Below are 23,490 nucleotides of genomic sequence, written 5' to 3'. Positions count from 1 at the left end.
TTACCTCCTGCATCATGGTGATAAATTCTGAGAATGCCCAGTTCAGCTGACTGAGTAGCGAGTTGAAGAACGCTGCGGCTTCTTTAGGATGTGCAGATAGGTAGTCCTTGATCCGGGACTGGATCACTTCTGATGGACAAGGGCCTGGAAGCAATAAGGTTTTTACAAAAAAGGTCTATATACGATCCTGCCCGGTCTGCATGACGAATTATATTGAACGCTTCGACCTTCGTTTGACGTCCATCTACGTAGACAGAATTCGTATCGTTTATTGGTCCAAGCGCTCGATATAATTCGCGCCGCGGTTGTCATGCAGACCCGGCTGGTGACTTACGTCTGCTGGGCATAGGCCTTCCAATGGACCAGACAATATCACCTGTTTGTTGGCATACCCAACAAAATGGTAAGTATATTTTATTTTTACATACTTTTTAAGTAAGTATGGCAATGGACCCGATTCTTGCATGTCATGAACACAACGTGAGAAGATCATCACTAACACCCAGATGCCCACATATTTCGGGGTGGTGTAGGTGTTTGGGTTAGTCAACATTGAGTTTTCAAATCGCGGAGACGCCTCCTTCTTGACTGATTGACATGAATGGGTAAAACGCTTGCTTCTCACTTTGAGGTCGGAAGTTCGAATCTGTTTTCGAATTCATGTTTGGATCATAAATTATAAAGCCAGATTGTCCGCTTATGATGCACTGGGTACATGCACATATGCATGTGCCTAGTGCATCAGGCGGGCCTGGCAAATATTTAAATTAAATTTTGTTTTGTCACTACTAACATAGTTTTTAAGTTTTAGTTTTTAAGTTTTTGTAATACTAACAAATATGGGCATCTGTCTGAAATAATTTTTTTTTTTTTATTTTTTTTTTATTATATCACGTGCTCAGCGGTGAAGGAAAACACCGTGAGGAAACCCCAATTCCCGAGAAATGCGTTTTCCGAGGTGTGTGACCTAATCTGTATTGGGCTGGTTTTCCCTTCGCGGTTGGAAGGTCAGACAGGCAATCGTTTCTGTATAAAACCGGACCTGTCAAATCAGGTCAGGTAAGCGGACCTGTAAAAAAAATCGGGATAATGGTAGGGAGATGATGATGTGTGAATGTTTATATAAATCCAAGTAAATGGTAAGTTCTTACCAAAGCACTGACTCATCAATCCAGCGTCCACCTTGGCCCCCAAGTTGTTTATAGTTGGCTCTCTGTCTCCGTACCTGGAAGGAAACAGAGAATAGTTTCCGGTCTGTAAACTCATCATAACACATTTATGTCTGGTTATCCCATAATTTTCCATTCCACTTGTATAAAGCTGTCGTCGGGAAGTTAACGAGCTCTGCCCGCATAGACCTCGTATAACAAATAGACGACCAATCTCTGTGAAAAAGTGTTGAAGTATTTTTAGAAAAACTCCCTAACGAATGTGAGTCTATATGTTTATAGGATATCAGTTTAACTCTCCTTCGGCATTCCTAATTACACATTAGCTATCACGCGCATTCACATACGCACATACTCACACACACAGACACACTAACACACGCTCATAGACACACACGCACACACCCTCACCCTCTTGCACACACCACACACACTACACATAGATTTGAATTAGCACAAGTCTTTCCTCTGTTAGCAGAGGTTGCTACCCACTGTTCTGTGTGGAGCAACCTCTGATCCCAAGACAATGTCGTAGGGCTAGCACACTCAGACGCACGTACATGCTCTGTCTCTACTAACAATAACAATTATTTGTTATACCTACATAGTGTCTTTTTGTTTATTTTATGTGTATAACCTCTGCTATGAAGGAGCGGAGTTTCCTGGCACAGGCATCACTATGCTTAATAGGAAACTCCAGCTACTAGTTCTAAATGTACACTATTGTTAATGCAAATATATATTTTTTTTTATCAGTGGCTGCCCGGCAGAGGTTGCAAACGCATAGATCTCAAACATAATGTATACCTGGCTGCAAGATGCGGCCACTGTCGATGTCGGAAGCCGAACCCAGACCCGTGCCAGAACCGCACCAGCACCCAGTTGCTCTGCGCCCACGCACGATTCTGATACGGTCGCACCAGCTCTTCCACCATGCACATTTGCCTGGGTAAAATATACAATTGTCACTTGGTATTATAAGAGCTGTGGTAGCCCAGTTGGTAGAACACTTGCCTCTCACTTTGAGGCCGCAGGTTCGAATCCAGCACAGGTCTAAACCAATGATTGTCGAATTTGTTTTCGAATTCATGTTTGGATTATAAATTATTGTCACGTGCTCAGCGGTGAAGTAAAACATCGTGAGAAAACCCACATTCCCGAAAAATTAATTTTCGAAGGTAAGTATGTGAGCTAATCTGTATTGGGCTGGTTTTCCTTTCGTGGGTTGGAATGTTAGACAGGCAGTCGTCTCTGTGAAAAATCGGACCTGTCAAATCGTCAGGTTATGTAAGCGGACCCTGTGAAAAACTGTATAATGCGAGGGATATGAGAATTTTGCCATCATTCTCTTTGCGAGTTTCCTAAACACGGGTAGCTTTCTTCTTCGTCTTTGTGCTCACCACTGCTCGTTACGCAGGTTTTGTTTGACGTGACTTATTGCAGATTAGCCGCAGATGGCATTAACTACTTGGCCGGACAAATGGGAAGCGCTGAAGGCTCTCACCCGGTATAACGTTTAAAACAACAGGCCTGAAGGTACCCAGTACTCCGGTACGCAGGATCGACTTTCCTAACATGCCATCAGGTATCTCCATTAAACATAGTCTTCTTTGAAGCCTAGCGTCTTCAGATGGTTTCCAACATAGTACCACGCATAGGTATATTCCCGAAAGGGACTTTGATGAGTTTGCTCTTGGCCTCAGATTTGCCCGAAGGCATTGACGAGGCCTAAGATGGAGCGACCCATCTGCTGTGTTTTGTATAGTATATACCAGGTGGGAAATAGGCGTGAGTTTATGTATGTACGTAATTATCTCTCACATACTGTTTCATCGGCACCCTCTCTATGGCCCGCATGGTCGCTGGCTGCGTAGCAAACGAGGCGAGCGTCTGCACGAGCGACTCCCGCGTGCTCGCCAACACTATCCGCTGGTCTGCGAACTCCGAACACAGGAACGCTGCGCACGACACCACCAGCTCGTCCCATTCTGTGTAACAGTAAAAGTCAAATCTTCTAAATGAAAATGTCTGTGTCATGTAGATGGTTTTATTTGGAGCTCCCTAATGCCCAACATTGACTGGGCAAAATACTGCGGAGGCTGATATCCGCACACGGAAATGGCGATGGATTGGTCATATCCTTAGAAGACTTGCGAATCCACCTTACAACTCATACGAGAGAAGAAGTGAATAGTTGTACTATTCTGAATCGGGAGTTGAAGTATTTGGGGAATCCTGTATTGGCTCTGTAGAACAACAAAGAGTGTTTAAACCTGGCACTTGTTGTACCGGTACAGTCGGATGCATGTACAGCCTCAAGGTGTTGCATAGCTCCAGCATGGCGTCCACGTGGTACTCCGGGACGAAGGCGAACAAGGACTCGGCAAACTCTTGCTGGCTTGTCGTGTCTGCAATCATAGAATAGAAATAGTTTATTGTAAAAGGGCGCCACACACAAAAAAAAGACAACAACATCATATCAAATTTCCACTAAAACAATGCCATGCTGATGTAAGTAAGTAGTCGTTGCATGAGTCATGTCAGGGGCCTTTGGCGGCTCAATAGTAACCCTGACACCAGGGTTGATGAGGTTGGTACTCTACCTCACAACCCACACGATAGAAGAAGACAAACAATTACAAAAAAGCAAGACGGATGTTTCTCGAAATGATCATAAGGTGGTGGTGGAGGTCCTGAGATAAAAGGGCCTCAATCAGCACAAGTCGCGGCGTGAACCACGACGCTGATATTATTTGGACCCTGTTGGGTGACGCACGAACATCGTGTTCCATAAACATGTGTTAATGGTGTACATACATTATAAATACTTTAATTTTTAGGAAAATTACAGCTGCTAAATTATTCTGCTGGGGTGATAGCGAAGAAAAATCAACGGAGCATCTTCAGCTACATCGTCTTTTTTCTTTTGATACTATTATGAGAATGAGTTGTGTCAGTTTCTATTTGGTTAATACATACTTCCTGCAAAATGCCAAGAAATCCACATTCTCAAAAAATGCGTTAACCTGGTTTATTCTTCAGGTTGGAAGGCAATGGAAGGTCAGACAGGAAATCGCTTCTTTAAAAGACGGGGCCTGTCAAATATTCAGATTGGGTTAGGCTATTAAAACGGGTTAACGCTAGGCAGATGATGATTACTTACTTCCTGGAGCTCCGATTTGAGAATGTGATCTGTTTCGTGGTGTCGTAGCTCTTGAAGTTGGACTTTGGGGGCTGAAACAACAGCGTAGAATAAAGGATAAAACGTAAGTACGTATTATAGTTAACTCGCGGCCCGCATTCTTTTCTATTGGGCACCGATCTCACCCTCTCTGGGTCTTGCTTTACTTAAATAGCCGTACTCGTAACTGCTTTAACTGTTTTAAGACAGTAGTTAATCAGAAACTTTGCAAAAAAGGTTATTATAAGGTTAGTGATTCTTTAGAAGATATGAATGCATGGGGTTAACTGTCTGACAACTGATATTAGGCAGCTAAATTACTCAATTGTATAATACTATTTTATGTAAAAAAATTTAAAGAACGTCTAGGGCCCTGTGCCGAAGTTTTTCTTGCAGCTCCTTTTCCCCGGCTATACAGGTTGTGAGAAGCTGCAGTAGTTTTAGGCGGATGAGACGTTCCTTATGTAAAAATTGACGATTCAAACTAGTTAAAGATATTCTTGAATTTGAACTTTGAATTTGAATAAGCCGGTAAGGAATAGATCATACTAAACCTTTTCTAGGACATCTCAAACTTGGGCAATATACGTACTTCTAGGTCTAGGAAACTACCCAATTATAATTAAAATAAAATAATTAGTGCGTTTATTGTTTATTGCCACCCTGAATCGTCGGAACAACTCTGCCTCTGGCCAGAATTCCGCAGCGAGCAGCTCAGCAGCGAGTGTGGTGGAATATTGTAAATTAATCATAAATGTCAAAAGTGATCCATTAATAAATAAATAAATAATAATCATTTTATTATTTCCAACCTCTGGTCCGAACTGGATGTATATTCCAGCTGCAACGACGCGTAGCTGGTACCACCGAGTATGGAACTCTTGCCTGGTAGAATTTCCTTACTGGCCACCTGTAAGATACTTCAAGTCACACATCTGCTTACGTAGTAACTTAATGGTTACTTACTAGGAAGATCACTATAAAAGATACTACAGAATTTACTAAAGAAGATACTATAGAAGATACTATAGAAGAACAGTAACAGAAGCGCAGAATAAATACAAATATAAGTACTTTATTGCGCACAACATACAAAACAAGTTTTACACACATGGACGAAAGATATAGTACAATCTGGCGGCCTTATTGCTAAGCAGCAATTTCTTCCAGTGGCAAGAAAACATTACGCACAGATTAAAAAAGAAAAAAAAGCGGCCAAGTGCGAGTCGGACTCGCCCATGAAGGGTTCCGTAACAGCAAGTAACATAATATAAAAGTAAATTACGGTTTACGATTTATGATGTATTAAAAAAAACTACTTACTAGATCTGGTTCAAACCAATTTTCGTTGGTAGTTTGCATGCTAATCGTATGGGGACCCCCGAAATTTATTGTTTTTTTTTCTAGGTAAGAGCGTTAGGCTCACGATCTGGAGGTCCGGGTTCGATTCCCGATGGGAACATTGTCGAAATCACTTTGTAAGACTGTCCTTTGTTAGTGATTTCGACAATGTTCCCATCGGGAATCGAACCCGGACCTCCAGATCGTGAGCCTAACGCTCTTACCTAGAAAAAATGTTAGTGATTTCGACAATGTTCCCATCGGGAATCGAACCCGGACCTCCAGATCGTGAGCCTAACGCTCTTACCTAGAAAAAAAAACAATAAATTTTGGGGGTCCCCATACATAGAACTGAAACTCAAAAAATTTTTTTTCATCAAACTCATACGTGTGGGGTATCTATGGATAGGTCTTCCAAAATGGTATTGAAGTTTCTAATATAATTTTTTTCTAAACTGAATAGTTTGCGCGAGAGACACTTCCAAAGTGGTAAAATGTGTGTCCCCCCCCTGTAACTTCTAAAATAAGAGGAAGATAAAACTAAAAAAAAATATATGATGTAGATTAGCATGCAAACTACCAAAAAAGTCCTTAGACTTTTCAGGCTTGAATTACCTGATTGTCCGAAAAAGTAAGTTGATTCCGTGCTTCGGAGGGCACATTAAGTCGTTGGTCCCGGCTATTAGCCATAAAAACACCTGCACCAACCCGCAGTGGAGCAGCGTGGTGGAGTATGCTCCATACCCCCTCCGGTTGATTGAGGGGAGGCCTGTGCTCAGCAGTGGGACGTATATAGGCTATTTATATTTATGTATGATTTGATTTGATTTGCTGTTGTTATAATGTGTGTTACCTGCGTATGCACTGCGTAGTCAGGGTCGGAGGCGAGCCGCATGGAATGCAGGGTACCGCAGAAGTGTTTAGCCAGCTCCGACTGGCGTTGTTTCGTCCAGATGGCTCCGATCACCCACGCCATTTGTAACGCGCCCGCTTCTAACTTCTCCTAAATTAAAAGAACTCATTAAAGATAGTATAAAACAAAACTTGTTGAATCTCAGACATACATACATAGGATACAACGGCCTCCATGATCCAGTGGTTGAGCGTTACGATCACGATCCGGAGGTGCCGGGTTCGAATCCCAGTAGGGAAATATCACAAAAATTACTTTGTGATCCCTAGTTTGGTTAGGACATTAGAGGCTGATCACCTGATTGTCCGAAAGTAAGGTGATCCGTTAAAGGTTAACTTCGGAAGGCACGTTAAGCCGTTGGTCTCGGTTAGTAAGTAAGTAGTCGTTCCATGAGTCATGTCAGGGGCCTTTGGTGGCTCCATAGTTACCCTGACACCAGGGTTGATGAGGTCGGTAATCCACTTCACAACCCACATGAGAGAAGAAAACATACGATCATGCCTGAATCACCGTAGGGGTAGGCATAGGTGTATAGTATAATTATACAATACATCCACTCCCCACCAGCTATGTGTAAATCCTGGAAAATACTAAGATTACTCATTAATCCTGGTATTTCTTGTATAGGATTATGTGTTTCATCAGACATGTTTACCTCATAAACAGCTTTGGATCTTTCGAGCTCTTTCAGGATTTTCTCCATCAGTTGTCTCTTGATATTTTCTTGTTCAGATAGTTCTCCGTTTGCGCCTGCGAACGAAAAGAAAATCAGATTCATTAGAAAACTTTGATCTGATGTAGCTAATAACATTATATGAGGATGGAAAGGATATGCTGGACGCAAATGACCACTAAGGAAGAAGCTACAGGACGAATACGCGAGAAGCGACAATGCTGACAACCTTCTGTTAAAAGGGCAACAGTGCATTAAAACAGTGGTAGCCCAGTTGGTAGAACTCTTCCTCTCACTTTGAGGTCGCAGTTTCGAATCCAGCACAGGCCTAAACCAATGATTGTCGAATTTGTTTTCAAATTCATGTTTGGATCATAAATGATTATCACGTGCTCAGTGGTGAAGGCAAACATCGTGAGGAAACCCACATTCATTCCGGGAAATGTATTTTCGGATGTATGTGACTTAACCTGTATTGGGCTGGTTTTCCCTTCGCGGCTTGGAAGGTCAGACAGGAAGTCGCTTCTGTACGAAACCGGACCTGAAAATCTTCAGGTTATGTAAGCGAACCCTGTCAATAGATGGGATAATGAAAAAATCATAAATGGAAAGGTAGAAGGCAAGATAGAAAGGGGAGGAAAGTACCAACAAGGTGGCTCATAAAGAAGTCACAGAATTAGCATTAGATGGAAAGTGGAAAATGCTATACCGATAACAATGTGGCTCTCATGTTAGGTACAGACGAAGATGATGCTGTTAATAATGATGATGATGAGTGAGTAGAAAGGCTAACCCCCACCAGCTTGCAGGTCTGCTGCAACAGAGTAGATGCGGAACTCGATGTCGTGGAGACAGTCTGCCATGTCCAGGATGTTGTCCCGTAGTTCGCACAGCTAGAAAACAATGTAAAATCCCTTTGAACCTGCAAACTGCTAAGATAAAAACTAGTTTTGGATTGCACCAATGTGCAAACACTTTGGCAGAGGGGAATGCCTGCGTATTTCCCTGTGTTGCTCTAAGGAAAGAAAAATCACATTTAAGTTACTCATCTAAGAATATCATATATCTAGAATTTGTCATTAACTTTGTGGAGAAGACTTTGTTTCAAAAACACAATATAACATACAGCACACCCTAGACAATCATAAATAACACCTCGTTTTACTCAGACACTACATAATGACGTTATCGTACATAGGTACGTCTGACGTCCATGAGCGTTTGAAGACTAAAGTAAGACCGAGAGGGAGGGAGGGGGAGCAGAGCTTTGCCATTCTATACGTAGTATTATTCCTTATTCTATGCATACTTACAAAACACGCTGTTTTACAAATGGATACCAAAAATCTTTGAGTTCGATGCGGGTTTTTGGATCACAGGACCAAGAAACAAGAATTAAACGATACGTCCCCGTACCTTTTCAGCGTGTTTGATGGCAGCACCGTGGTAGAGAGCCAGTAGTCCATCCACGAGCCGCAGCTGGGCTGACCTCACGTCGATGGCGCCCGCTCCAGGCATCATTGATCTGGTGCCCTTCAGTGCCAATGCCGTCTCTCCTGTGGTTCTAAACAAAAATATCGAAAAAAAATATTAGAATCGATCGACCTAATCTCGACTATGCTAATGATCGTCACAGACGCTAAATGAGGGAGTTTGGAGCATACCACCGCGCTGCTACCACTGTGGGTTGGTGGAGGCATTTGGGCTACTGAAGGGCCCAACGGCTTAACGTACCTTCCGAAGTCAGGAATCATCTTACTTTTTCCAGACAATTAGGTAATTCAGCCTGCATTGTCCTAGCCAAACAAAGGACAGTCTCACAAAGTGATTACCGACAGTGTCCCCATCGGGAATCGAATCCGGATCTCCAGATCTTGAGCCCAATGCTCTAACCACTAGATCATGGAGGTTGTTATGACCAGGGATTTATTATGAGCCACCAAAGGCCTCTGATTAAAATTAAAGTTTGACTTACCTGTTGGGCATTGGTGGCATGGGTGGGTGCATAAACCTGGCCATCGAGGAGATGACCTGTGGCAGCGTGGCCAGCCCTGGGGAGCCCGCCGCCATGTCGCTCACCCCTGACAATTGCGCGAGGAAGCCTGATGGTGAATGGTATCATCTGCTTTCGGGTATAACATTCTGATGCATAGTGGGACGGGAAGAAACAAAACTGGTAAAATTATGAATATTTAAAAAAGGCTTAAGATTAGGGTTGTCAAATTTTGGTGACTTTTATAATTGGCAGGCATAAGGAAAGTATTCTTAAGTGTATTTTAATTTGTTTTTGTATGTACTGTACGCCATTAATAAATAAATATGTTCAAACATTTGGGATCTGCAGATTTTGGGCTAGATGTGATACCTATGTTGGTTGAATGCAAAATTTTATATGTCTACTAATCTGAAAAGATGAATACTCGTAATTAGAACAGGATAAGTAGGAATTAGGATGTAAATGAGAGAGTAAAATAATATGAACTCCTACAACGAAACCAAACACTAAATAATTAAAACACATAATACCGGGTTCTTACCGCGCTATTATCAGGGATATGAGACTCCTCTCACCAATAACGCGGTAAGAACCCGGTATTTATATATTTAAATTAGGTACGATACACTTTAAATAATTTTGGCTGTAAAATTCTAGAAACTAGGTGAATAAACTGGATATTTTTTACGAAATTGCAACTTTAGATTTTTGTTAATTTCTGTAATTTTTTTTAGCATTTCAAGGTTCGTAAATAAATTACATAAATAATTGGCATCAACTTTATAAATGAATGAACTGTTTTATTCTTGGTGTTTCGGCTATGTTGGCAGTTACAACGGGTCATATTTTTCGAAGATTTTTACTCTCTCACTCTATCTCTAGCCTACCTGTGTCAATACCTCCTGCTCTGTTGTAGTTGGGCTCGAAGCTCTGTATGAACGGGTTGTCCTCGCCAAGCACGTTGATCAGGTCCTGTCTGGAGAGAGGACTATTTTTTACATACCACACAGTACAGTCATGAGCAATATAATGTACCCACTTTAGGACTCTGTCGCACTAACATATTTGACATTTAGTGAGACTTACAGTTCAATTTGTCAAAAAAGTTAATGTGACATGGTACCAAAGTGTATACATATTTTTCTACTCCTCTACTTTAATCTGGCATTTAAATAACCAAAAAGTCCATACATAATTAAACTCTTTGAAAAAGTGTACGCTCTATGGCCTATAAAAGCATTGTTTACAAAGTGTAACTGTACTATAATGTCGCCAAAAAAGCATTGTTGTTGTTTTTTTTTTTGACCTGGAAACTGGCACCTTTACTTTGTTTGGTGCCATAGATATACTATAAAAAAAAGTATACATTTGCCGCCATTTTCCCATACCATTCAAAATTTACATCTTCATTTTTATAAATAAAATTTTTCTTTGTATAATTTTTGTTTCATTAAAAATTACGTCGTCGTAGAAAAAGTATTGTATGCAACGTTGTATAACTAGGTCAAAAAATGCTCGTGGCGTCTCTTATTGCGATGTTCGCCAAGGCTCACATCGCAACTCACGCCACTCGCATTTTTTGACCCTTCTTATACAACTGTTGCATAAAATACTATTATGCTCGTGACCGTACATCACGCTAGACCTACAATGCTGTCTTTTAATGGACGGTAAGATCAGAGCAGAAAAATTCCTTCGTTCCTTGCAATAAAAATCATTCTTGAATATTGTCGATGGCCAAAACAGTCTATTCTATTTTATATTATTTTAAATGCGCCATCTATTGGATAGAGGCGGAAGTAATTATCCAACCACACCTAATTAAGTCAATAGAATTTAATAGAAGATATTGCATTGAAGAATCAATACAACAAACGACAATTTAAAGAGTACTTGCAGATTGTCTTGTTACTAGTACGCAAAGATGTGTAATAGACATGGTAAACTGTGCAGTGACTTTAATTGAGAGCCGTGGTAGCCCAGTTGGTAGAACGCTTGCCTCTCACTTTGAGGTCACAGGTTCGAATGCACCTCAGGCCGAATAACGAATTCATGTTTAGATCATAAATGATTATCACGTGCTCAGCGGTAAAAGAAAACATCACGAGGAAATTTACATTGAGAGAACTCACATTCCCGAGAAATGCATTTTAGGGGGTATGTGACCTAACCTGTATTAGGCTAGTTTTCCCTTCGTGGGTTGGAAGGTCAGACAGATAGTCGCTGCTGTAAAAAACCGGACCTGTCAAATGTTCAGGTTAGCTAAGTAGACCCTGTCAAAAAACAGAATAATGCTAGGAAGACGACAAAACTGTACAGTGACCAATCATCGGTGAGACAAGACGTCGTCATTATATAAACGCGGGGCGTTTAGCGATGCATCGCGCGGTAAATTCAAACATACGACGATGTATGAGAGTGTTCAAGCAAACCTGTTGATACTGTTGATGATAAGTATATTGTCGGTTTTATTTACGTGACACATACCGCAGCGTTCGGACTAGAAATGGCAATACTCCGCCGAGCCGGTCTACATTGTAGAAGTCCAGCTCGCCATCGATGAAGGTCCTGGCAGGCAGGTGTGGCGGCAGGTGACTGCAAAGACGATAGCACGCTAAATAAAGCTGGAATCTAAATAAGTACATAAGTTGTCTTTACTGACGCAGTCTTCTAAAAATTTGATGTAAGTGAATCAATATAAGCTTTGCTTTTCTTTTTATTATGATCGGTTAAATCTGAAATGCCAAGTACGATTCTCGATCAGAATCGCCATACAAAATTATCCTCAATGTATCACGAACGTTTAAGAAATAGAGACATTCTGAGATCTACTGTTGTTGTAAAAGAAAACTAGGTAAATAGAAAATAGACAAGCAAAAATGAAAGAATTTACCAAAATGAGTAAGGTCATACAAGAACCAAACTTACAATCATTGACATAATAGTGGCAACTGACAAACATGGAACATTGGACATTGTATATGTACGGTTGAATCAAATGTTTTTGTCGATGTAAGGAAGTCTCTATGGAGAAGAGTGGAAAATGTTGCACCGACAAGAGTGTGGCTCTTAAATTAATGATGATGAAGATGGTAGTAAAAATATAAAAAAGAGGGTTTACGTACGGGTTTCCAACAGGGCTCTCACTCCACAGCTGCAGCACGGCCGTCAGCAGGCGAGCGTGGCAGCACCAGGAGATAGCTGGCGAGTTGCGGGAAATGTTGAACAGCCTCTGAAAACACGTGGCTTCGTTATTGGCAACGAAATAAGCGAAGATGAGAACGATTCTAAAACCATCGTATTTATGCAGCAATTTTAAGATAGAGACGTCTAGAAGCCCAATGCTACGTAAAGAGTCAATTCTTCTTTCGTGTGAGTTGGTGACAGGGTTATTACAGACCTGCTAAAGGCCTGTGACACGGATCATGTAACGACTACATATTGAAGTAAGTATACGCAGATTTGGGTAGAATTAGGTTGAACAATATAAATCGGCAGCGGAAAAATAATAGGTGCCTAATTCGTGTCTGTTGTTCATTATATCATGACATCCATTTATACACGTTAGATTTTAGCGACATCTATTGGTTTTCTTGATTACTTCGTTAGATTTTTCAATATCTTTGACAAGACAACATTGACATATAACATTCTAAATGAACCTAAAAAATGTGCGTCAGATAGCGCTGTCCGTGACACCCATACTTTGGTTAGGATGGCCTCAAGTCTTTTGATGCTCACCATATCGAGTATGCAGTTGTCCATGATGTACCGCCGGAACTTCTCCATGAATATCTTCCTGGATGACGGCACCATGTCCGTGCCGTCCGTGTTGTCTAGCAGCATCAATAGGAACTCTAGCTGCAAATATCCTTTCCTTCTTTAATCACAACAATCTATATCGTTGGTCATTTATTTTGTTAGATCATACTTCTTTTTGATGTGACTTATAATAGATTCGTCGCAGATGGCATTAACAACTTGGCCGGAATTTTTATCATACATGAGGTCTACTCCAGTTGGGATAGGCAAAGACTAAGGATCCATTTCCTACGATCCTGACCACATTCGCTTCTTCCACTCTCATCAGTCTTCTTGCATGCTTGCCAGTTTAAAATACTCTTGACCTAGCATCCATCATAACATCCATCATAACATCCATCATAACATCCTGGATTTGGTCGCGGTTCATCAGAGAAAACTTATTGACAGTTAAGACACTGCTTTAGTTATATCCTGAAATAAATCTATCACTACATCGCAAAATCGGGCGACCAAGAACACATACATAAACTCACGCTAACCCACCGGATCAAGCAGAAACTTTGGCATCCTATTTGGAGCAAGAAACTGGTCAAGAATTGTTCACATTCAAGGACAGTACGCCTACCTATAGCCGATGTCCCGATCCCAAGTGTCATACCTACTGTTATTAATGGAAGGCAGCCCGTGGTCAGCGTACTTGGAAGTGTAAACGATACATTAAAAAAATATGATCGTTTCTTTTTTCACATACTTACTTATTAAGTTTTTCTTGGTTCCATTCTTCTATGTGATAGTTGCAACATAACCAATTTCATCTCTGTTTTGACTTGTCCTTGATTCTTCCATGAAAAAGGATAAGTAATTTGAGATGATACCGACCTGTATATGTTCCAAAGGCGACACAGCTTTAGTAATCTTGTCACAGTCTTCTTTGTACTGAGCTTCTAATGCAGTATCATCCAGCACTGGCATCAGTTTGGACATTTTGTCTAAAACATTAAAACAATTAATATTACAGTAAACTTACTTTACTTATTTTTTTATTTATCACATATGGATAAAATTACCTACAGCGTGACCGAATGCGCTATATGTCGATTATCACACAACATTATAGGGTGACTTAAATATCTTTAACGCAATGAGCGGTGATAGTTGCATCAGGAATATATCTATGTCAAACTAATCTATATGGACGAGCTAACGTTGCTTAAATGGAGCCTCCGTGCACCTGATAATGTAAAATAACTAAGATAAAGAAATAAACATTTTTTTTTAACGTTTATAAGGTCTTAAAATATCAATCTTACCAGAATCGGATGGTGCAAATGGAGACCTTTTGATAGTTCCTTTTTCAGCCATTTCTGAAATAAATTGAATGTTGCGATCAGGGGGTATATCGACCACGCCGGCGGGGTCGGTATCGGGCCTATGTTGGAAGACGTTAAACTAACAAACGCTTTAATTACTGCAGTATCTTGTCGCAGGCCGTGAACAGTTTAGGAAATAAACTGCGACAGGTTTCTTTAGCAAGAAGTTGATGTAAGTTAGACCAAACGGCATAAAATTCTGTAATTAAAGTAATTATTACCAGCTATCCGAGGGTCGGTTTCGCCGTGCACAGCGCAGGGTCGTTGCCACCACGGCTTGCGGATGACAGTGCGCAGCACGGTGTCGTCCGGACACTTGATGTTCAGGAAGTTGTCGAACCTGATACGGCCACCAAGAATATTAAGTAGGTAGTCTTAGAACCATGTCCCAATCAATAAAACGATCCTTTCAGAGAAATATCCTGAACAGAAATTCCAACCCGCACGTGTACCCTCTAGAAAGCTATTTCAGGATTTTTAATAAAACTTTGGCTTTCTGTTCCGGTCTTTAGCTGAGTACATTAATATCATTCGTAGTCGTCTTAGAACAGAAAACATAATCATAATGACTGTATACTGATTCAAAGTAGTGAAGGTGAAGACTAACGTGATTTTATTGAAGAACACGTATTTGATGAGGTGATGTCTGGTCTCCCGGTGCTGCATCAGACCACACAGCACGTACACGCAGTCGATCTGGTGTGTGAACGTCATGTCCTGGAGATTTTACAGATTAATGACAGGATAGACAAGAGTCATCCCTGTTATCCGTGCTTATGAATTCCAATGGACACACACTTTGTAATTTCGCGAGTTGAGGACTTTTTTGATGTTCGTCTAAACACATACATACATAAACTCACGCCTATTTCCCACCGGGGTAAGCAGAGACTATAGAATTCCATTTGCTTCGATCCTGACACACTTCTCTTGCTTCCTCCACATTCATTAATCGCTTCATACACGCACGTCGGTTCGGAGAGATGTTCGTCTAAAGATCAGCTCAATTAAGTAGATAGTGGACCCAATTCCTGCAGACACCTAATTTTATTTTAAGTTATACCCGTCATTTTCTTATCCGTCGAAAAGGAAAGGGACGGATGATTGTCAACAAGTTACTTTTAAAAGGAATGAATACCCGTGCGAATAAAATAGGCATCTCCCTGATATGCAATCCGTTTGACGTGCTGTCTACTTAATTCTGCCGGATTATTGGCTGATGTAAAATTTTTAGACGCTTGTTTTAGATTTCTGCTTAAAATTGACGTGTAAGCATTCCATAAGTTTTATGCCTGTCGATTACCCGTCCCTTTCTTTTTCAGCGGATGAGAAAATGACAGGTATAACTTAAAATAAAATTAGATGGCGTCTGCAGGATTTTTTTTTTTGACGTGACTTATTGTAGATTTGCCGCAGATGGCATTAACTACTTGGCCGGACAAATGGGGAGCGCTGAAGGCTCTCACCCGGTACAACGTTTAAGACAACAGGCCTGAGGGTGCCCAGTTGGGCGCGAACCTCGGCTCAGGGCGTCGTCTGAGAGGAAAAATATTTGAAAGAGTTAATCTACCCTAGTGGGTCGATAGCGATAAGCGCTGAATGAGGGAAATCGTCGACCACGCCGGCGGGGTCGGTATCGGGGCCCTGAAGTGTTTGGTGTCGCGAGCTGATTGCCTGCCTCTATGGCTAGAGTAATCGGGTCGTCGGGATCGTATATTACGTCCTTCGGACGCCGATACTTTTCAGTACCGTCCCTAAGCGGGGCGTCTGCAGGAATAAGCACCAGTTTATAATTTAGGAAGGCTATTTTTTGCGGCCACGCTTATGTCAGCAGAGCTAACTTGCGCAACGTGCGATTCAATAAATTTTGTCGAAATCGATAAGGTTGCTTTTTTCCCTAACATGCGCGCCACGAGATTTTGTTCGTATTTTGACAGAACAACATGACTTATTTGAGTTCACATATTAGCACCAATCGACAAAACGACATAATTATATCGTCAGAATCGATAATATGACCGTGACAAAATGTTATCACGTTGCGCATGTTAGCCCTACTGGACATTCTATGTACAAATCTTATTCTTACAGTGTGTCCCCTTATCGGGTAAGGCAGACAATTCGCGCGCGCTCCCCCTTACTCCACATCCAGCCATTTACACTAAAGTAAGACCTAGAGGGGGTGAGGTAAATGTAACTCTGCGCCTGATACAAACTGGTGCGGAGCGGAGAGTGACCGTTTTCTATGCAGTATTATTCTTTATTGTATGCTTTTGTTACAGTAAATTAAATACAATTTATAAAAACGCTGCTAGTGTCATGGGCACTTTTGGGCCAAGTTTGACACGGAGTGGGTTCTAGGTTAAGTCATTTTAAATTAGGTTACTTGACGACTTTTTTGTAATATTTGAATAAATTTCTATTATGAATTTGTTATAAATAAAGATTAAATTAAATATAATTTACTATTTAATAATGTGAAATATGACATTATTGGATTTTCGCCCTTCAAGTTTGACCCCATGGCACATTGCTCGCAGTCTGAATCTACTCACCGGGGAGACGAGGTCAAACAGCAAGCACTCCCTGACGACACAGTGCTCCAACACGTCACACAACGCGGATTCGTCCAGGAAGGTCCACAGCAGGTCCAACATCGTACACAGTCGAGGCTGTGGCTGTGCTAGGAATTTCGCTCCCAGGTGTACCTGTCATGAATTGTAGTGTACACCTCCCATTAGTCATAATGAGGCCTTCAGCGGGTCAATAATAACGCTGACTGCGTCAATTGCGTTTATAGCGCCGATTTGAACTGACTAAGAAGTATACAAACAGGATTTTAGTGACATCGTAACGAAAACTTTGAGAGATGATTCAGACCATGATTTTGTGTTGATATCGAATGAAATAAAATATTTTGAATTCACCATCTCCCTAGCATTATTCCGTTTCTCACAGGGTTCGCTTACCTAACCTGAAGATTTGACAGATCCGGTTTTTTACAGAATCGACTGTATGTCTGACCTTCCAACTTGCGAAGGGAAAACCAGCCCAATACAGGTTAGGTCACACACCTCCGAAAATGCCTATCTCAGGAATGTTTTCCTCACGTTGTTTTCCTTTTCACCGCCGAGCACGTGATAACCATTTATGATCCAAACATGAATTCGAAAACAAATTCGACAATCATTGGTTTACGCCTGTGCTGGATTCGATCCTGGGACCTCAAAGTGAGAGGCAATCTTTCTACCAACTGGGCAACCACGGCTATATTAAAATATTTAAAAATAATAAAAATAAACCTTCTAGAGGTGTGGAGTAAACACGCGCATAGGTATTTGTGTGTGTGTGTGTATGTGTGTGTGTATGTGTGTGTGTGTGTGTGTGTGTGTGAGACGGATTAACCACTCACAAAATTCTCGTCCTTAGCCTTCGTATAGAAGTCCAGCGCGTGTGATTCCACCTGTATGCTTCTGGACTTGACTCCGAGCGCCCCTCGCATCCTCGGCAGCAGCTCAGCTACCACCACGTATGATAGACGAAGCACGTTGCCCATCTCTATCACTACCAGCCGAGCGATGGACATGAGGAAGGCCTGGAATACATTCTTCTCTCAAGATTCGACCTCATCAACCCTGGTGTCAACCCTGATACTTAGGTACATAAACAGCCTATTATACGTCCCACTGCTGGGCACAGGCCTCCCCTCAATCAACCGGAGGGGATATGGAGCATACTCCACCACGCTGCTCCAATGCGGGTTGGTGGAGCCAACAGCTTAACGTGCCCTCCGAAGCACGGAATCATCTTACTTTTTCAGACAATCAGGTGATTCAAGCCTGAAAAGTCCTTACCAAACAAAGGACAGTCTCACAAAGTGATTTCGACCATGTCCCCATCGGGAATCGAACCCGGACCTCCAGATCGTGAGCCTAACGCTCTAACCACTAGACCACGGAGGCTGTTACTTAGGTAAATAGTAGTAAAAGCAAAAAACCTCCGGATCCAAGCGCTCACCCACTGAAGCATGGAGGCTGTTCTTCAATTCTTTTTTACACAATTTAATTGCGTCGCCAGCAAAATTGCCTTATATTTATCACCAAAAACCGCAAAAACCGTGAAGTTGAGCCGCATAGAATCTAATACCTAACTGCTGGCATTATTCCAATGTCGAATATTTACAATCAGAGAAAAAATAACTCTATTAAAAATTACACCTTTATCCTGTATAGCCGGGGAAAAGAAGCTGTGAGGAAAACCCCGGCACAGGACCCTAGACGTCTTTAAAAAAACATATAATAAATAAATAAAAATAAAAAACATATATAAGCACTAATTTTATAATAAGACACACACGATGATATTATAATATACTTACTATCGCGGAGTTCCGTGCGTGTGTAAGAGGGATATTACAATAATTTTGTCTATGGGCGATCTTGGTTTTACCGTGGTAAAACAACGATCAGCATACGACCCTACAAATATAATATTTTTGTTTGAATAAAAAGTCATGATTGACGAATGTCTCTCTAACGGAGTGGAGTGCAAAGTTGAAGTATTATATTTGAAAGAAAGAAAGAAACGTTTATTATAATTTGCTCACACTTGTATGGCGCGTTTCGCGTTCACTTGGCCCTTTCTACCTCTTTGTTCTATTCCGTGAGGCCAACCAAAGAGGAGAGCTAAAAACTCCTATCTACACACAAAAAAACATGACATGACAACATGACATTGTCTTTTGACATTAGTCTAACCTAACAAAAAAAAAACAGCAAACAAAGCAGCAAAATGTAAGCTACAGTTTAGAGGTCTAGTAAAAGTGCATTTGAAATTCCTCGCTTCCCGACTACCGTATACCGTTCTTATCGCGACGCCAACGGAACCTTAACAAAGCTAGTTTTAAACCTACAATTTACTACTCTATTGTTCCTGCTGCAGTCGGAATATAAGAGCTCGGTCCCATTGTTTTTACGGAAGTTACAAAAGACTAAGACCAACGCAAATAAATCTACGAGATTGTGTAGCACACCTGAAAAATAGCATCATAATTTTTGACATAAAATGTTTTTCCACAGAGAAGGAATAGGAATTTGTTAATAGGTTTTAACCTACGAATAAATAATAAGTCAGGAAGAGTAACTATGAACAAACGCCGGCGAAATATTGGCCCCACGACTAGCGATGGGCGTTATTAACCATAACTGGTTATATATGCAGTTACGAGCTCGAACAGTGATCACTCGTTTTCCACTACAACAAAAACTAGTGATATTCATAACGCCATTTAAACGATCGAAATAGGCATCAGTCTTCAATAACTCTTTTAATCACAACGCCATAAAGTTAAATCGAATTCACTCTTATGTTTAAGGCATAGCGTCGATGTTTGGCTACTTTCACTACTCACGCAAAATCACTGGTTTTACAATATTCGTAATGACAAGATGAAAACGACGTTTTACATTGACCACCTTACACATAGCTTTGACAACGTAAAGGAGTAAAACGAGTAATGTAAAACGTACGTGTGCGTGAAGAAGAATTAAGTTATACTGCTACCTAACCAAACGATTTTACGTTACAATTATCACGTTTGCTTCAGAACGTTGTGAAAATACTAGTTATAAAAATCACTAGTTAAGAAACTAGTTATTGGAAATCACATAACGCTTACGTTACGTTATCTCAAAAACCGATAACGACCCATCGCTACCCACGACATTCTAAAAGATCGTAAATCCATAAAACCAATCAGTAGCGATTCCGTGACGCGCTTCATTGCGACAAGCGCTGTGATTGGTTATCAATAGCAACCACAATAGAGGTTGGTGCGTGTGTTTCCGGGGTTCTCAAATCAAGGATGTTGTTATGCAATGCATGGATGAGTATAAGTAAAAAATGGACGAAACTAACGGTGGATTTAATAATTTTTAGTGTTTTGTATTTCGGATGAGGCGTGTTGCTGAATTATGTATTCAAGTAGTATTATTATATTGCATGTTTTGTGTTTTGAATTAATTGGTATTTAGTAAAAACAACTATTCAATACTTTAATTTTTTACTTGGATGATATATAAATATAATTACAATGTTACTTAATATTTACTGGAATAGGATGGAAGCCGATCATCCTCTCTTCTTTCGTAACGAACTGCTTTTATCCATTTTTGCAGTCGGTTTTCATTTTTGGGGAAAATAAAAAAAGGAAATTTCGACAAGACTAAATAACTGAAAAACTTATATTTTGCTGGAAATTGATAATATTACTTGACTGCATAGTATTAAAAATTATAATTTACCTATCTGAATATTAAGCTAGGAACTTCTTGAATAATGCGGATCAAAGTACAATGTGTTTACGAGAACAGAAATGTTATATTTACCGATGATAAGTTATTCCAATTATCTTTTTGCTGCGCTTTTTTCGTTTCCTACACCAAGTAACTACACATGACGACATTTTACATAATATTTCACTGTTTTTTCCATAGAAATATAGCATAAATCGAGCAATGACATACGTTAGTGACGGCGCGAGGCAGATTGAAGTAGGTGCGAGTAGTCATTTTAAGCCCCGCCCACTCAGTGTACATTTTAGTGGCGTCAAATTGTGAGCGTTGTTACTCTTCCTGACTTATTATTTATTCGTAGGTTTTAACAAATTCCTATTCCTTCTCTGTGGAAAAACATTTTATGTCAAAAATTATGATAAATTATGTTAGATAGACAATACCAGATAAGAGAATGTGCAAGCTGTGCGTTTATGGAACTCCTTACCTGCTTCCATCAGAGTCGCTAACTCTCTTCAGAGCTTCAAAAACCAGTTACGAGCTCATTTTGAATCCTTATGCGGATATTCTTAGGATGTATGATGTATTTTATTTGTTTCAATACTTGTTTTGTATGTGTGTATATTATGGTTAGGTGTATTTTTAGTAAACATGTATTTTAATATACTTATTGAGTATTTTTTAATATTATGTAGGTATAGAGTATTTAATAAATTAACTTATTAATAATACATATGTAGTACTTTACTAGGTACTTGTCGTATGATGACGCAGGACACACAATACAGTAGGTGAAACATGGTAAGATAAGTATATTTGTTTTCCTAATATGTTTTAGCGTCGATTAGAAAAATTCAATGAAGTGAATTCTATTCCGGCAGCATCAGGCCAAAAATTCGTCCAATCCTGCCAACATTACATAAATGCAATTAGGGGGGATAAATAGGCCACATCGAAGCAATTCATCTAAGAAAGCAAAATTGCAATTTAACACTTCAAGGAATGTCAAATAGAAATATTGCTTCAGATAAATTGTATCGAAGGGGCATTTTTAACCTCTCAGGTAATATAAAATATGCTGTAAAATCGGGTTAATTCCTTTCTACAGCTCACCTTTCTGGATATCTTCTTGACCTCAGAGTTCTGCGTGTCCACCACGGCGTGAGGGGAGTGCTTGGGGCTGTACACCGAGCTGGAACTGTGGATACGGAGCGCCACTTCGTCCTCTGTCGTCTTCGAGTGCTCTGACCTTGACTGGGGAGTTAACATTGTTTTTATTATAGATTTGCCGCAGATAGCGTTAACTACTTGGCCGGACAAATAGGGAGCGCTAAGGGCTCTCACCCGGTACAAAATTTAAGACAACAGGTCTGAGGATGCCCAGTTGAGCGCGAACCTCAGCTCAGGACGTTGTCTGACAGGAAGATATTTGAAAGAATTAATCGACCCTAGTGGGTCGATAGCGATAAGCGCTGAATGAGGGAAATCGTTGTCCACGCCGGCGGAGTCGGTATCGGGGTCTATTCCTCTAATAAACGCCAGTACAGTACGGTTTAGACTGCTATTCACCGAGGCTAAAATTTACTACCCTCTGCAGCTGTTATTGCGTCGCCAGCGATATTATCTTATATTTATCGCCAAAAAGCGTGAAGTTGAGCCGTATAGAATCTATTAACAATACTGCTGGCATTATTCCAAAGGCGAATATTTACAATCAGAGAAAAAGATAACTCTGTTAAAAATTATACCAGGGTTCCTACGGCCAGTGCCACACACTACTATACCTTACTGTTCTTCACATTGAGCGCTGGCTTCAGGTCAGTCATCTTGGCCATCTCATCCAGTAGGGCTTCTAAACTCTTGAATAGCAAAGCAGCTCTATTACACTCTTTGGTTGGAGGCAATTGCAGCGGCGCGTAACCGTCTACCGGGAACCTGCAAAACATTTACGACACAAAGTTTTTTTCGATGAGCCTTCTTCTTCTTCTATCGTGTGGATTGTGAGGTGAACTGCCAACTTCATCAACCCTCGATGAGCCGTATCGCTGTGTATATTGGTCCAGCTACAAGTGTTAGTGAAAATTGTACTTAATATTGGTGGTTTTTTGGACTAACTTATTGCAGCTGCATTAGCAGTCGTTAATAACCACCAATCCGCACTGGGCCCACGTGGTGGTTTAAGGCCCGATCTCCCTATCCATCCATAGGGAAGGCCCGTGCCCCAGCAGTGGGGACGTTAATGGGCTGATGATGATGATGTTGATGACTTGGTTGGACAAATGGGGAGCGCTGATAGCTCTAACCCGGTACAAAATTTATGACAACTGGCCTGAGGGTGCCCAGTTAGGCGCGGACCTTGGCTCAGGGCGTCGTCTGAGGGGATTATATTTGAAAGAATTAATCGACTCTAGTGGGCTGATCGCGGTAAGCTATAAGCGGTAACTTGCTAATTCTTAGTTCTAGGTACCACTTAGCAATTTAAGTTAAAATTAAATTAGTCAGGCAATATGACAACATAGCCAAAACGAAAATTCTCTATGGAATGTGAATGTTACAGTTAAAGCAGTCAAAAGTAGTAGTTATTGTTACTAAATTTAAAAAATAAATAAATTCATAATTATATTTTTATATTAGGTACTTATATATAATTATTTCGAAAATAAGTCGAAAAGATAAATGAGATTGATTTTTGACCTTAGACTGGCTTCAATTTCTAGATTAGCATTTTATAATTTATCTTTGACCCAGTCCATTAATTTCATCGTTTTAAAATATATATATATATAAAG

The 23,490-nt window shown here is 40.6% G+C and overlaps 1 protein-coding gene across 7 annotated transcripts in view; it reads right to left on the bottom strand.

Moving 5' to 3' along the window:
* The window catches only part of LOC126376474 (E3 ubiquitin-protein ligase RNF123-like), a 46,956-nt gene that overhangs the window by 3,897 nt on the left and 19,569 nt on the right, over positions 1 to 23,490 (bottom strand). The window contains exons 8-31 of one of the 7 annotated variants that reach the window (XM_050023868.1): positions 22,486 to 22,636; positions 21,815 to 21,955; positions 17,821 to 18,003; positions 16,964 to 17,116; positions 15,016 to 15,125; positions 14,630 to 14,748; positions 14,349 to 14,402; positions 13,918 to 14,027; positions 13,015 to 13,134; positions 12,399 to 12,505; positions 11,761 to 11,868; positions 10,161 to 10,249; positions 9,253 to 9,358; positions 8,694 to 8,841; positions 8,077 to 8,170; positions 7,260 to 7,354; positions 6,545 to 6,694; positions 5,163 to 5,260; positions 4,333 to 4,403; positions 3,443 to 3,577; positions 2,995 to 3,157; positions 1,977 to 2,114; positions 1,152 to 1,225; positions 5 to 144 (exon numbers count right to left, since the gene is read on the bottom strand). In XM_050023868.1, the coding sequence (XP_049879825.1) occupies positions 5 to 144; positions 1,152 to 1,225; positions 1,977 to 2,114; positions 2,995 to 3,157; positions 3,443 to 3,577; positions 4,333 to 4,403; positions 5,163 to 5,260; positions 6,545 to 6,694; positions 7,260 to 7,354; positions 8,077 to 8,170; positions 8,694 to 8,841; positions 9,253 to 9,358; positions 10,161 to 10,249; positions 11,761 to 11,868; positions 12,399 to 12,505; positions 13,015 to 13,134; positions 13,918 to 14,027; positions 14,349 to 14,402; positions 14,630 to 14,748; positions 15,016 to 15,125; positions 16,964 to 17,116; positions 17,821 to 18,003; positions 21,815 to 21,955; positions 22,486 to 22,636 (2,857 nt within the window). Of the gene's footprint in view, positions 1 to 4; positions 145 to 1,151; positions 1,226 to 1,976; positions 2,115 to 2,994; positions 3,158 to 3,442; positions 3,578 to 4,332; positions 4,404 to 5,162; positions 5,261 to 6,544; positions 6,695 to 7,259; positions 7,355 to 8,070; positions 8,171 to 8,693; positions 8,842 to 9,252; positions 9,380 to 10,160; positions 10,262 to 11,760; positions 11,869 to 12,398; positions 12,506 to 13,014; positions 13,135 to 13,917; positions 14,028 to 14,348; positions 14,403 to 14,629; positions 14,749 to 15,015; positions 15,126 to 16,963; positions 17,117 to 17,820; positions 18,004 to 21,814; positions 21,956 to 22,485; positions 22,637 to 23,490 lie in introns of all 7 variants that reach the window. The other 6 variants (XM_050023861.1, XM_050023862.1, XM_050023863.1 and 3 more) reach the window with 6 other exon arrangements.

Source organism: Pectinophora gossypiella, chromosome 21, assembly GCF_024362695.1.
Source record: "Pectinophora gossypiella chromosome 21, ilPecGoss1.1, whole genome shotgun sequence".
NCBI lineage: Eukaryota > Metazoa > Arthropoda > Insecta > Lepidoptera > Gelechiidae > Pectinophora > Pectinophora gossypiella.
The sequence above is the reverse complement of the archived record's forward strand: the minus strand, read 5'-3'. Positions and strand labels throughout refer to the sequence as shown.